This window comes from Engystomops pustulosus, chromosome 1 (assembly GCF_040894005.1).
Source record: "Engystomops pustulosus chromosome 1, aEngPut4.maternal, whole genome shotgun sequence".
NCBI lineage: Eukaryota > Metazoa > Chordata > Amphibia > Anura > Leptodactylidae > Engystomops > Engystomops pustulosus.
The window spans coordinates 68974968-68989285 of NC_092411.1; the positions used below are offsets into that span (position 1 = coordinate 68974968).

Below are 14318 nucleotides of genomic sequence, written 5' to 3' on the forward strand. Positions count from 1 at the left end.
CCCCTACTTGCCTAACTACTTGGATCACAGATAGAAGAAAAGATGCTTAACAAAGTAATTTTATTTTTTTGTGAATGCAAATATTTTATCACGTGGTCATGTGAGGATAGATGACAGGTCTCCTTTATATACCTTAACAGTCATTATTTTTTTCAATCTGTGCTCTATGAATACACAATGCCCTGTAAAAGTCTGGAACCTACAAAAATAGCAAATGTCTAAATAGTATACACGTGTCCCAGGTCTGATTACTTGAACTATTGCTGGTAGGACAGTTGCACAAGAACAATTCAAAACTAATTTTTGTTATCTGAGATCACATAGCTCTGAACTCATTCCTTGTTTTTCAGCCCATAGACTTTAATGGAAATCAACCATTTAAAAAAATTAAAAACACCTACAAATACTCACCCCCTTTTGATCCAGGCAATGTCCTTCATTAAGCTTGACACGCCGGAATCACCTAGAAATGAACCTTATAATTTGCAGCCCAGAGAGCGGGTACAAGAAGTCAGCTTATTATGAACGCCCTCGCACCTCCCTCTCCCAGCGCAGGTGAGTATTTGTAGGTGTTTTTTTTTTTTAAATGGTTGATTTCCATTAAAGGGTATCTGTCATACAAAGTTGCAGACAGTGTTAGGTAGCAGACCTGGAGATCTGTGAAACTATATCTTTACGTGTTTGCAACTGCATGACTGCTAGAAGTGGATTTGTAACACTTCTCACTCAACAAAGCACAGCCTCTCCCTTCTGCTACGAGTCCCTGCTGTAGTAAGCTTCTGTTTATATGCTACAGCAGTAACTCAGAGGGATGTGCCCTAGACTTTATTGGACAAGTATAAGCAAACTGTGTGTGGGCTACTGTCAGTGTAAGGCTAGCTGCACTTCTCAGGCTTTGGAGGACTTTCAATGGTCTTAAAATACCTCTTTTGTACATGGGTATTGAAAGCAGGAACAAATGTTTCATGGGTGAAGGTCCTTCTCAGTATAAAACGTGGTGGGTCCTGTATTGAATATAAAATGTGGTGGGTGGTTTGGGTGGCCATGGGCCCTCTAGAAGGCTTGAGCCACGGGTGGCTGCCCAAACCACCTATATTATAATCCACTGCTGCCTGAGACGCAAACACAAGCAACAATAGGACCTGTTCCATCTTTTGTATCTCAGCCGTAGCCGGCTCATGCACAGAGCCATTGAATTCACAGCAATGGGCACGAGTCCACGGAAATGAATGTGGACGTGAGCTACACACCCTAAATTCAAGTTTGAGTGCAGGTGAAATATAGCAATACCTGCAGTCCTTTATAATAGACTGATCATAAAATGCAAGGGCACAGTGGGTCTGCTATGGATGCCTCCTACAATAATAATTCCTTTATTTATATAGCGCACACAGATTACGCAGCGCTGCACAGAGCTTGCCAAATGTCCCCAATGGTGCTCACAATCTAATCAACCTACCAGTATGTTTTGGAGTGTGGGGGGAAACCAGAGGACCCGGAGGAAACCCACACAAACAAGAAGGTGGCACATCAATGTCATATGGCATATGGAATATGGAAATATATGGAAAGGATTGACGTATTTATCCTATCACATTCACAATTCATTTATTATTTTCTAAGCAAAAGGAACACTTCTACAATTTCAACTATTCACCCTCTAAGCCATCGTGCAACCCATGGACATGGTCCTGTATGTTGGTCCTACCCCACAGTCTGTACACAATGCAGCGAACAGGAGACCTTGCATCATACAGTAATATGACGCAAGGACAGTACTGTTTGTTTGCAGAAAGGGAATCCTTACATCATATTAGTTCATAATGCAAGGACTCCCATCCTGTGCAATGCATACAGACCAAGGGATCTAACCAACATAGAGTTTTAGGCAGACAGCCTTAGACTAGTTTTTAATTTACAAATATTCATGTTTTTGGGTAAACACTTTATTGCTGCGTTAGGCTTGTGCTTGAGATCATTGTCCAGGTGAACGGCCCCACGTTATATATTTAGTTTGTAAGATCAATCACAAAGCTTTTATTTTCCTCCTGGGAAGCAGATTCTCTGTGTTCTTTATCATTTGTTTGCGGAACTCTTGAATAAAATCAACCGTGATTATCTCTTTGATCAACAAAAAATAAGGGTTTTTTAAAAAAATGTTTTTATATTTTCACTGTATCAGGCTGCACCGTTACATCATGTTCACCCCTGTATTAGGCTGTGTTCACATGACGCGTTTTGGGATACTATTTTTGCTTAATGCCTTCGCAATGCATTTCAATAATGCAATAGAAACAAATCCAAAATGCATCATGAGAACACTGCCCTAGTGTCTCCATAAGAATGATAGAGCCACAACCTGATCCCTCTAATCCCTGGGGCAATGGATGTGGCACTGCGGTAATTCATCATGTCCTGCTCCATGGATCCGTGCTGAGCCTCCTATGCAGATCCCATAGTTTGTGATGGGAATAATAGCAGCAATGGACGCCTCCGCTGGACCAATGGTAAGTGGGGGCATCTGCAGTGCGATAAATAAAGCTACAATGCAAATGTGAACTGAGCTGAAGCCTTGTCAGTCTCTGTTCACACCTGAGTCCTGGCTAGATGCGCTGTAACCTTGGTACGTACAGGTTACACGCACCCTCGGCCTGTATGTAGAAGGTATAGAGAGCCTCCTCCTGGTGCTGCCCATGTGACAGGTGGTCGCCCCTCTGCTACTTATCATGCACGGCGTGTATCCTCTCCATGAGGAAGCCTGGGCTGCTTTGTGTCGGTGTCTGTGATTCCCGGGCGGTTGTTAGGGGCAGCTATTCATGGTTACCTCACAGGCTGCGGACAGCGGAGGGTTAAGCGTAGCGGGCGTACCCGGGCACACACGGGATTACCGGGCGTCCTCCTCTGCTGGCGGGGACTCTCCGAGGGATCCAAGAAGCGTCCCCCTCCCGGGAAGTCTCCATCTCCTCACACACACACCGGGCGGAGGTCATGCGCAGCGTCCGCTCATAGCCCGGGACTGCTCCGGGTCACAGAGCTGACCCCACACAAGGTACGTGTCATGTCTGTACGGGCTGATAGCAGCTGCACTGACCGTAATGTATATCGCTCTATACGGAATAGTCCATCCCCCCATAGACGGCTGTATGAGATGGGTCACATCTATGGTGGGCTCCATCAGAGGTCACCACCACATCTTCTCAGCTATCAGGAGTCCTGGAAAGCTGGATCATCAGCTGGGCCCAACATTTTTTTTTTAAGATATCTCCTGCACCCCAGCATCTTGCAGTCTTGTTCATAGCTATTACATTACATTTATTGAGCCCTCACTCACCCCTAGCGCCCCTGGATCTGTCACATAATGTATTCATTAAATTCTCAATGGAATTACCAAATCAGTCACTAATAACAAACACAGAAACCTCCACCATGCCACCATTATTAAACGTATTATAATCTATAGAATTTATAGAAGAGAGAAACAAAACACAGCGTCACCACCATCCCTTCTGCATTTGCAGCTTTTAATAAAATTTTGTTACTGTCCTACACCAGTAGTCGTCTGGCTGTACCGTACCAACACCACCGGATCGCAGCAGACCTGCGCCAGCAGTTGGTATGGGTCTGCTGTGATCCGGTGGTGTTGTTACGGTACAGCCAGATGACTACTGGTCTAGGACAGAACTCATTGGGCATCTGTTTTGCTGCGCACACATCAGAAGGTTTTTACAGTCCGGTGATCTGATCCTTCACAATAAAATTGCAGCCTGCACTACACTCATCTGTGTCGTGCATGAAAAAAACGCAGGGCACTCAGATGCCATCCTAGTGCGTTCAGTTTTTTTTTTTATGTATGTGCTTCAAGAAGCTCCGACCTGTGAATATCTGACACTAGGACTACAAAAATAGGTAGTTTGGGTTTGTGGGCAAAACACACAAATGTGCTAGATTAATCCAGGACCATGTGGTGGCTTCATTTCATGGATCGAACACTGGGACGGGGCTCCAAGCTGCATTATTATATATGATGTACGAGACCACCACAAAAACTCGTATTGAGAATGTGATTACAATGCCGCGCTGTTGTCCCACAAAGAAGCTGGTGACTCCTTGCATCACATATAACTATAACGCTTGGAGTCCAGTTCCTGGCAAAGAGTTCGGTCAGGAAATGCAGACGGGATTCACAGAGAACATTTGTGTGTTTAGCCCTTAGACCATCTGCCCTCATACCCAGTGTCACATTGTCTGATTCTGAAACGTTTTCCAAGCATCCGTTTTTGTAGTCCTTCTGTTATCCTAGTTGTCTGATTTTTACAGCTCGGAGCTACCTCCTTGAAGCACCTACACCACACATTTATGTATTTTAGTCCTAAAGCATCTGATTTCAGGTTCAGCCTTTGTGCTGCTGACCCGGCCTTCAATGTTTACATTTCAGAGACTGAACCTGAATCTGCTGCAATACCTGACATGTGGCGACTTAAAACCAATTTGCGCTGTAGGACTTTTATGTGGCTTATGGTTGGGAATAATTCCCAATCGCTATGCTCAGATCTTAAGTCACCAGGGGTATGCTTTTACCGTAGCAAACACATGCCTAGTTCTACAAGTATGTCTCGGCCTATAGGGGCTTTCCCATCTATCCCAATTATGGCATCAAACTGGTCACCCAATCCTGGCAGAGGTGGCCACTCATGCCTGGTTCTTGTCACAACAATGGGACATTTGAGAATAGCCAAGCCGATTTGCTATTAATATTACCTTGCAAAGGTAGATATCCAAGATGAAAATCTGCAGAAAGAATTGAAATGTTATTGTACATGGATATTTTTCTGCATCACGTATATGAGATTTTTTTTAATGTCTCCATTGCTACTGTTGACCCACTGGATCCCTACTAATCATAATAAGAAGTCCCCCTGAATGCTTCATATGAATGGACTAGATGAAAGTTCTGGGAGACCCACAGAAGTCATGTAGCACCGCTTGAGCATGTCTACCTGGGCTCCACTCAGGGATGCAATGAAGCTTTATTGATCCTTCTTCTCATGGCAGCACAAAATTTGGAAATCCAATTGTCACTGGGACAAGAAGTCAGTTCTGACTTAATACAAATTCAACTTAAGAGCAAACCTGAAGAAGCTATCTTGTATGTAACCCAGGGATAGCCTGTAGAATGACCTGCCTGTAATATTACATTTCCCCCAGTCATATCTGCTGCTGGAGAAATGTATAGTCAGCTGATCGGTGATAAGGGAAGCAGGACCTGCGCTGATCACCTGATCACTGTGTTTGCTTCTTTGGAAAAAAACACGCTTTCAGCATAAAATGACGAGCTGTGGACGGGTCTTTTTTTGTGGCATTAAAAAACTTGTTACTTCCTTTTCATAGAATTGAAGGGGAACTGAACTTCATTATCTGTTTACTATGTGGGTTTGTGATTTGGTGCTTGACTAGCTATAGGGTCAGTAAATTTAGCTTTCAGTTGTGTATTCTTGCCATGCTGTAATTCTGTATTTTTTTTCCCCTTTGAATACATTATTGACAGTTAAAGGGGTTTCTCTGGGTACTTTATTTATAAAAGACATATACCCAGGACAGATGATGAGTAGTTGATTGATGAAGGGTCAAAACCAAGCACCCCTGATGATCAGCGGATTGAGAAGGCCCACAGCTTTGTCTATACGTATATCGGACAATATTGAAAAACGGGACACGAATCAACAAAATGCATCACTTTTTCATGGATCAGTGTCCACGGATGTTATTTTAACGGACCGTGCAACCGATCCATTAAAAGTAGAGCATGTCCCAGTCAGAACCATTTTTCACATGACTTTTTTTCGACTATAGTTTGAGGATCCGCACCAGGCCGATGGGGAACCAGCTGTGTAAAATGGAAGAAAATGTCAGGTTTTCATGGCTGAGAATTGGCACATCCATGTGCCAGAAGTCTGGGAGTTTTGGGGCATTAAAGTCACTGTTAACTGCAATTTATCCGTTTTATGTATTGCCTTCTGATAATATCCAGTGACTTTGACCTCAGAAACTGCATCACAAAAGCTGGGGAAAAAAAAAAAACACTTCTACATGTAGAACTGCCAACAAATTTCTTTCAAAAATCTATTTTTTGTTAGCTTTTCTTTAACACACAAGTTCTATACAAACAAACAAAAGAGAAATTCAGAAGAACAAGAAATATAGTACGGCAAATGCCTTTTAGCTTTCAGATAGTTACGCTTAGCTAGTTTGTGTGTCAGCCATTAAACAAGAACATCAGATAATACAAGGTGAGGTGATAAGCCAAATTATGAGTTAGAAAGTGAGAAACTCTGTAATACGAACACGCCAAGCCAAGGTCGCCGGTCTTTCCTTCAGATCTTCTTGGAACTACATCTGCGGTGGGGCTCCTAGCGGCCACTGGGGTGTCTTTCTCTGCCCAGACTTCTGGTTTTGCTTTCAAGGAAAAAAAAATGCCACGTCCTTGACACCAGGACATTTGCCTCTAGATCTGCATATTTTCAGGGCTGCAGAACCTCTATACCCAGAACTTGAGTCCGGAGACTAGTCTGCAAACTTTCCCCCTTTTATTTTACCTTGGAAAAGAATTTGTTTTACAAAGCTGAAGAGCGGCACCAAGGAGATGGTTTACTTGTCATGGCAGTAGAATGGGTAAGATGGATCCCCCATTTTACTATTATCTCTTACAGTTGTAATCTGTGGTGCTGCCCTGAAAATACCAACAGCATAGGATCTGTTGAACAGTACAACCACCTGCTTGGCCGCTCGTCCGAACATCCCAGATGTTTGTACCTCATTCCCATTCTTCCATGTGTGCCAATATTTTCCCCCAACCCCTTTCTTCTCCCCTCTTACTGCTATGTTTTATTTTCGATGGGAGTAATTGCCCGCTCTGGTAATGTGGCACCGAATAACTGATAATTGTAGGGGCAAAGGATCGGCCCCTACACCCCAGACCACAGACAAGTATGAGGAGTTGTCTGCAGGACATATTGAGACACATTTACTAAGGGCGGTGTGCCAGTTTCCTGTTGGACTTTGCACGTTTTTTCTAGTGCAAACTGCTTGCACAGGTATTCAAGAAGTGCCCGCACCACATTTGTGTCACATCCGACCCTTTTGTGGCACAGCTGCACTAGGCATCTTGCAACACAAATTAGGGGCGTTCTGGTGCGCAGTCGGATTGTGCACCGCACCATATTTTAAATGCAAGTCTGACAGAATTGTGTCACACGCCCTATGTTAAAGGTGCACCACTGTCGGAGCAGTGCAGAGGGCGCCAGATTCATGAAGAAAGTGCGTCAGAAATCCTGAATCTGGCGCCCTCTGCACTGTACACAGGCAAACTGCATTTAATGCAGTTTCTACTGTTCTTAGTAAATGTGCCCCATTCATTATTCTGTGCAGTGTACTGGGAAGTTAAAATTACAGATGTGCGATCATTGAGATAACAGATTTATATAGGTTTTTTTATACTGTAAAGGCATTGTCTGTCTGAGATGGAGGGACATGTAAATCTTTATTAATTGAGGCATCACATGATAGTGCAGCAGCTGACAGTGACTGATACAGATACTGCAGGACAATCTTATTTCTACTGATAGCATGAGAAGTATATGGAAGAGATTTGTGGTGCAGTTTGTGTGTTCCTGATTTACAATCCAGTTCTTATAATGTTTGTATTCACTGAGTCCTTATGTTTCCTGTTGCAGATTGCCACATTTACCCCTACTAGTCAGAACAAGGAAAAACAATGAGAAGCAGCCATTAGAGTAAGTGGTATGTATAAAATCAAATGAACAAATTGTGTATTGTATTATTTAGGCCTTATTCACATGACATGAAAAACGGCAAAATAGCTATATTAATTGTAGTACTTTTTAACCCCTTAAGGATGCAGTCTTTTTTTGTTAATTCTTCGCTCCCCACCTTCAAAAATCTAGAACTTTTCCATGTACAGAACTGTATGAGCCAAATGCAGTAAAATCGGTGAAAAAACGCATTTGCGCCATTCTCTTGTGGGTTCGGGTTTTACAGTTTTATCACTGGGATTCTAAATTTATACAGGTTTTATTGAGTTTTCATACATTTTCAAAAATGAAAACCTTGTGTATGAAAAAACTATTTTTCGTTTCGCCATTTTCTGACCCTAATACATTTTTCATACTTTGATGTACGGACCTGTGTAAGGTGGTACATTTTTGTGAGATGAGCTGATGTTCTCATTGCTGACATTTTGTGGACCGTATGACCTTTTGATCACTTTTTGTAAAATTTCTTATATGTTGCAAAATGGCGAAAAAGTGGTGGCTTGGACATTTTGGCGCTATTTTCCGTTACGGAGTGACACACCAGAATCAACTGTTATCAACAGACCGGACATTTTGGGACATGGTGATATCTAACATGTTTAGGATTTTACTTTTTTATTTTTATATCAGGTCTAGGGTTTTATTAATTAAACTATTAAACTTAATTAACTATTTTTCAGACCTAAAGTTGTCTGTTGCAAATCACACATTGTTATAGATCTGCCGAAACGAGAGAGAGTTATGGCAACGGATTAGCACCGGTCTTGGGTGTTAGCGGGGGGTGTTTGCTGCAATATGCAGCAAACCCCATGTCTCTATTAAGAATTCTCCTATTCTTGCTTGATGAAATGTTGATGTCTTAATTAATATTTACAGATATTTATTACATAAACTGCTATAATGGATTTCTCATCCCTGCAATGCAGTCTGCTAGATGTAACTAGTTATGAAAAGTTTAATGCACTGTTTCTTGGCCTCATTCTCTTTTTTTATATTTTGTTCATTTTGTAGGAAAATCCTATACAGAAATGGTTCTACGACTGCGAGGTTTTGTGCTTTATACCTTGTTTTTGTCAGTGTTTGGGCTTTTTATCTACTTTTACAAAGACACTAAAATAGAGGCTGACCCTGTTGTCCGGAGAAAGACCGAGACACAAAAACAAGAATTTACCTTCTGGGCTCCCCCATCAAAAAGGGTCGTCCAATGTTATCCCAATGCATCGACACTCAATGTTTCCTCCTTCTTTCCTGAGCTGCATCGCTTATTCTTAATGTACAGACACTGCAGGAACTTTACAACTCTTATCGTGCCTAAGAAATGTGAAAAAGATACCTTTTTATTGTTAGCCATTAAGTCACTTCCTATTAATATTGATAGGAGGATCGCTATAAGAAATACCTGGGGGAAAGGGCAGGAGATTCAGGGGAAGAAGATTAAGCTTCTGTTCTTGCTTGGTAAGACTGAGGCCAGTGTGCCGGCTCAATCCCTAGACCAGCTCTTATCCTATGAACACAAGGAGTTCAATGATATTATCCAGTGGAATTTTATAGACAATTTTTTTAACCTCACACTAAAGGAGCTCCATTTTCTGAGATGGTTTGCGGAAGGATGTTCACACACCAGCTTCGTCCTAAAAGGCGATGATGACGTTTTCATTAATACATTCAATATTGTGGAGTTTCTCCAGGAGATGGATCCAGAATATGACCTATTTGTTGGAGATGTGATCAGCAGAGCCATTCCAATAAGAAACACAAAAGTAAAATATTTTATTCCACATGAAATGTACAATGAGAGTCATTATCCCTTATATGCGGGGGGAGGTGGCTACCTAATGTCCAGAAGGACTACCCAGCGTCTTCTGAGCACAGCTGAAGCCACTGAACTCTTTCCTATTGATGATGTATTTGTTGGCATGTGCCTTGAAAAGATGAATGTGACCCCTCAGTTTCATGCGGGTTTCAAAACCTTTGGTATCCGTAAACCGGTCAATCCATTTGATCCATGTTTGTATAAAGGGCTAATGGTAGTTCACAAATTGAACCCTACAGAGATGTGGATCATGTGGACTTTAGTGAGCGATGAAGGGATGCACTGTGCACAGTCTAAAAAGTCTTTGTAAATGATGAACACTTCTATGATGAGGATTCCCTTCTTACAGAAATTTACATATTACATTACAGAGAAATTTACATGTGTGTAGTCCTAACTCTCTTCCTGATGTGCTTGTTTCTTGCACTGAAGATCGAAAAGCATTTTAGAAAGTGTTTTTCCCGTTCAGAAGAGACACCAAATGTAGTTTATTACTAGGTAGAGGTAATGGGTCCACATTCCCATTCCTAAAAAATAAGCCACTGAAATACTTGATAGGGATTTTTTTAGGAACTGCAATTTTGGGCCTTTTTTGATTGCTGGTGATGGAAAATATTCCATGTGTTACTAGAAAAGTATGTATAAAAAAACTAATTTAAATAACAAGTAAAGTGAAAACTTAACATAAAGTTTGCATTTTGATCAGGAGAAGTCACCAAAGGCCAGTGATGGTGAACCTTTTGGAGACAGAGTGCCCAAACTACAATCAATATCCATTTACAAGTCACAAAGTGCCAGCATGACAATTTTAGTAGTAACTTATGGTATCACAGGTTTCAATCGTATTGGCGGCATGAGTTCATCAATACGATAGAAAGATGGAGAAATTTGGATTGTAGCTTCCCTTCAGGGTTCTCTGAAGAGAAAGAAACAGGGGACCCGGAGCAGGAGCTCCAGCGATAATCCATCTATGTCCATACCTTCACGCTCCTCCTGTAGTTGTGGCAGCCAAGGATATTGCATTAAAATGCCGCTGACCATGGCACGTCTTGTCTGGCAAACTCGGTTGGTATGAAGGCCTGGGTGCCCACAAAAAGGGCTCTGAGTGCCACCTCTGGCACCCGTGCCATAGGTTTGCCACCACTGCCATAGGCAGTGTAGCTATATTGTCAACTTTGCTGCATAGACTGGGTGGGAGGGTGGCTCCAGTGGCATAACAAAGTCTGTACCAGGACCCTAACTACAATATATGGATTATAGCATTAGTCTTCTCTGAATGGAAAGTGACACCTTATGGGCCCCCTAAGCCTCTTGGGCCCTGTTGTGAACGCACTCTCTGCACCCCTCAAGTGACGCCCCTGGATGGCTCTATTGTACTGCTGGCGGATACAGATGCAGTCCTTCAGACTGAAACCATGTTGAAAACTGTACAGCCACCTTTTGATCACTTTTTACTCGAATTTCTTTTATTCAAAATGGTGAAATAGTGTTGATTTTGGACATTTAGGTGCTATTTTATATGGCATCCATCGCCATGAATAATTGTTTTGTTTTTTTATATTTTAATCGGAAATTTGGCGATGTGACAATTTTTTTTCAACCCCCCCTAGGGTACTTGAACCCTTGGCAGTTTACACACATATAAAATATTCTGCAATACCATTGTATAATATACTAGATAAATCATATCATCCTTAAATGCCGGTCAGTGCCCTCCATGACGTCATTAAAGTCCCCAATTGGATAGTGACCGTCAAAAGCCTATTAAAGGCTCCCATAGCTGTCATTAGTATTTCTATATTACCAAGACATACTGAAGACTTCTATATTACAGTATATTATAAAGTGGTATTTTTTATTTTTTTTTTAAAGGTGTTGAGACAGTAGCTAAACTAAATTATTTTTTGAGTACAATTGCTGCTATACCAAAAGTATAAATCTACTTAACCCACATTGAAAGATGTTAAAATAAAGTCCATCAGAATATGGCGCTGAATGTTGGACCCTCACAGATCTGATTATGATGACCTATCCTTAAATCATTAAGTCATTAGTATTTTAAGGCCAGGAAAACATCTTTAATGCTACAATAAGGTGAATTTCATTTATTTTCTGACCATTTTCTTTTACATCTGCAGATTACAGGAGCTTAGCTTGTTATTGAGAATCAACATCTATAAATAGTCAGAAAATTACTATACGAACAGATATTACATGTGTGGTACATCGTCACTGCTTTTCTGAAGCTGTAATTTTTATTTTCCTCAAGCAGTCTTTTCCCCCGAGGGGCAGCATGTTTTGCTTTGCTGTTTATCAGATTTGTTACCTTATCTGACAATGCAGTTACATCATTGTTTGTTTTTTTAAGGTTCTCTTTTAAAGAGCTCTCATATTGTCCCTTTGTCTGCACAATGTCTGTATAATAATTCGTATAGAAAATCACTAGAACATAAACAATGATCCACATATGGCACGGAGTCTATAAGAACCCTCCTACCCCAGAGACCTAAATGATGCTTGTTCTATTTTTCTTGTGTTCCTTTGAGAATATAGGATTAGTTACCTGGGATACAGGGAATGTTCTCTGCTGGCATAATGGTAAATTGAAAAATTTAAATGAATATAAAAATTATCAAACTTGTCACCCATTACAACAAAAAAAAAAAAAAAAAAAAATATTATATATAATATATATATATATATATATATATATATATATATATATATATATACACATACATACACATACATACACATACATATATATATATACAGGCGGTCCCCTACTTAAAGGAAACCTACCATTTCAAATGGTAGGTTTAAGCTGTAAACACCGAGCACCAGCTCAGGGTGAGCTGGTGCCGGTGCTTAGTTTCGTTAGTGTTAAAACCGCGGTATCGCAGTTTTAACACTTTTTAAACTTTATAGCAGAAGCCGCTTCGGTGCTGCGCGCGACCGTGCACGCGCAACGCCTGCGGCATTTCCTATGTAGGCGCGCGCACGCAGCGCCGAAGCAGTTTATGCTATAAAGTTTAAAAAGTGTTAAAACCGCGGTTTTAACACTAACGAAACTAAGCACCGGCACCAGCTCACCCTGAGCTGGTGCTCGGTGTTTACAGCTTAAACCTACCATTTGAAATGGTAGGTTTCCTTTAAGGACACCCGACTTACAGACAACCCATAGTTACAGACAGACCCCTCTGATCTCTGGTGAAGCTTTCTGAATGCTTTACTATAGTCCCAGATTGCAATAATCAGCTGTAGAGTCTCTGTAATGAAGCTTTATTGATAATCCTTGGTCCCATTACAGCAAAAAATGTTTAAACTCCAGTTGTCACTGGGGCCAAATGTTTTTTTGTCTGGATCTACAATGGTAAAATATACAGTTTCGACTTACATACAAATTCAACTTAAGAACAAACCTCCGGACCGTATCTTGTACGTAACCCGGGGACTGCCTGTATATATGGATTTGACCTCTCATCTCTTTGGAAGTTGCTTAGAGTTCTTTGACAAATTGAAGGGGTTGGCCACAATCAAACTTTACCAGGGTGAGAACAAGGGTGACTCGTAGTATTTGTCCTAGTAAAGTTTGTTTAAAGCTGGTGGCTCACGTGAACCGCCAGCAGCAGGACTTGGGACTTTCTGTGCCCTGCTGCCTTCTAACGGATGAAGGGAGAAGAGCAGATATTACTGTATATACAATACACATACCAATTCCCATAGTAGTGGTTGGAGAGGAGTGCCAAGAAAGTGGTTATGACTGAGGAGGAATAGAGACACTAAATTTACTGGGACTGCAGGACTTGGAACTTCCTGCGTCCTGCTGCCTATCGGCAGATGGAGGGAGCAGACAAACATTAATCACATATATTGTCCTTTTTAGAGTCTTGTACTCACCCTTGTAAAGTTTAATGATAGTGGTGAACCCCTTAATGTGCCAAAGAGCCCAGAACAACTTCCAGTGGTTGGAGCGACTTGACAAGGACGTGTAATGACTGCATAACCACTCCATCCACTGAAAGCCAGAGTCCTGCTGTCACATGATTTCCCGACCAACTTTAACAGGGTAAGTGTAATATGAGTGACCCTTTTAGATTATTATACTTAAGCTCCCTCTGTACAAGACTAAGATTTCAGGACTTGTGCTAGTACATGCCCGAATATGGATTCCACCAGCCCATGTAGTCTTATTGGGAGTGCAATTCACTCACAGATAACACACAGGAGCAACTAACAAGGCCCACTCCCAAATGCAAACAAAACCAAAAAATAAGTTAGTGTTCTACTCCAATATGCAAATCCATCTGTATTTGATCCAGAGAACAGTCTCACCAGCTTTCAAAATGGTTAAAAATAATAATTGTTACAGTGTCTGCGCTGCTATTCAGCAGGGAAGCTGGAACACTGTTCTCAATATGATGCTCAGAGTCCTGACTCCAAGAGTGGGTTTGTTCTGTGAAGCAGGATTCTGCACGGTCTGTGGTACAAGGACTGAACTCAGCAAGTATGGAGCCACCTGTATCCTGTTAAAGTTTGCTACAAGTGGACAACCGCTTTAAAATAGTAGCATTTATTACGGCATGTGTGACGTACTGTGCTTTGTTACATCACCTGTGTATATAGTGAGGAATAGCAAATGTAGCTTGGCAACTTAATAGAAGCCAATATAACAT

The 14318-nt window shown here is 41.4% G+C and overlaps 1 protein-coding gene across 6 annotated transcripts; it reads left to right on the top strand.

The window, feature by feature from the left end:
- The first annotated feature begins 2367 nt into the window (after positions 1-2367).
- On the top strand, positions 2368-12305 carry B3GNT4 (UDP-GlcNAc:betaGal beta-1,3-N-acetylglucosaminyltransferase 4). 6 transcript variants are annotated; one of them, XM_072143798.1, is made up of 3 exons: positions 2368-2507; positions 7731-7797; positions 8841-12305. In XM_072143798.1, exon 3 carries the CDS (start codon positions 8858-8860, stop codon positions 9950-9952), a length of 1095 nt encoding a protein of 364 aa, XP_071999899.1. In that variant the 5' UTR covers positions 2368-2507; positions 7731-7797; positions 8841-8857; the 3' UTR covers positions 9953-12305. The 6 variants fall into 6 exon arrangements, with proteins under 6 accessions (XP_071999899.1, XP_071999916.1, XP_071999907.1 ...); XM_072143815.1 differs by having other exon boundaries at positions 7731-7790; XM_072143806.1 differs by lacking the exon at positions 2368-2507 and adding an exon at positions 2589-2623.
- Positions 12306-14318: the final 2013 nt, after the last annotated feature.

Bases quoted from the DNA above. Each gene is read 5' to 3' on its own strand.
- B3GNT4 (XM_072143798.1), top strand. From the start codon at position 8,858: ATGGTTCTACGACTGCGAGGTTTTGTGCTTTATACCTTGTTTTTGTCA.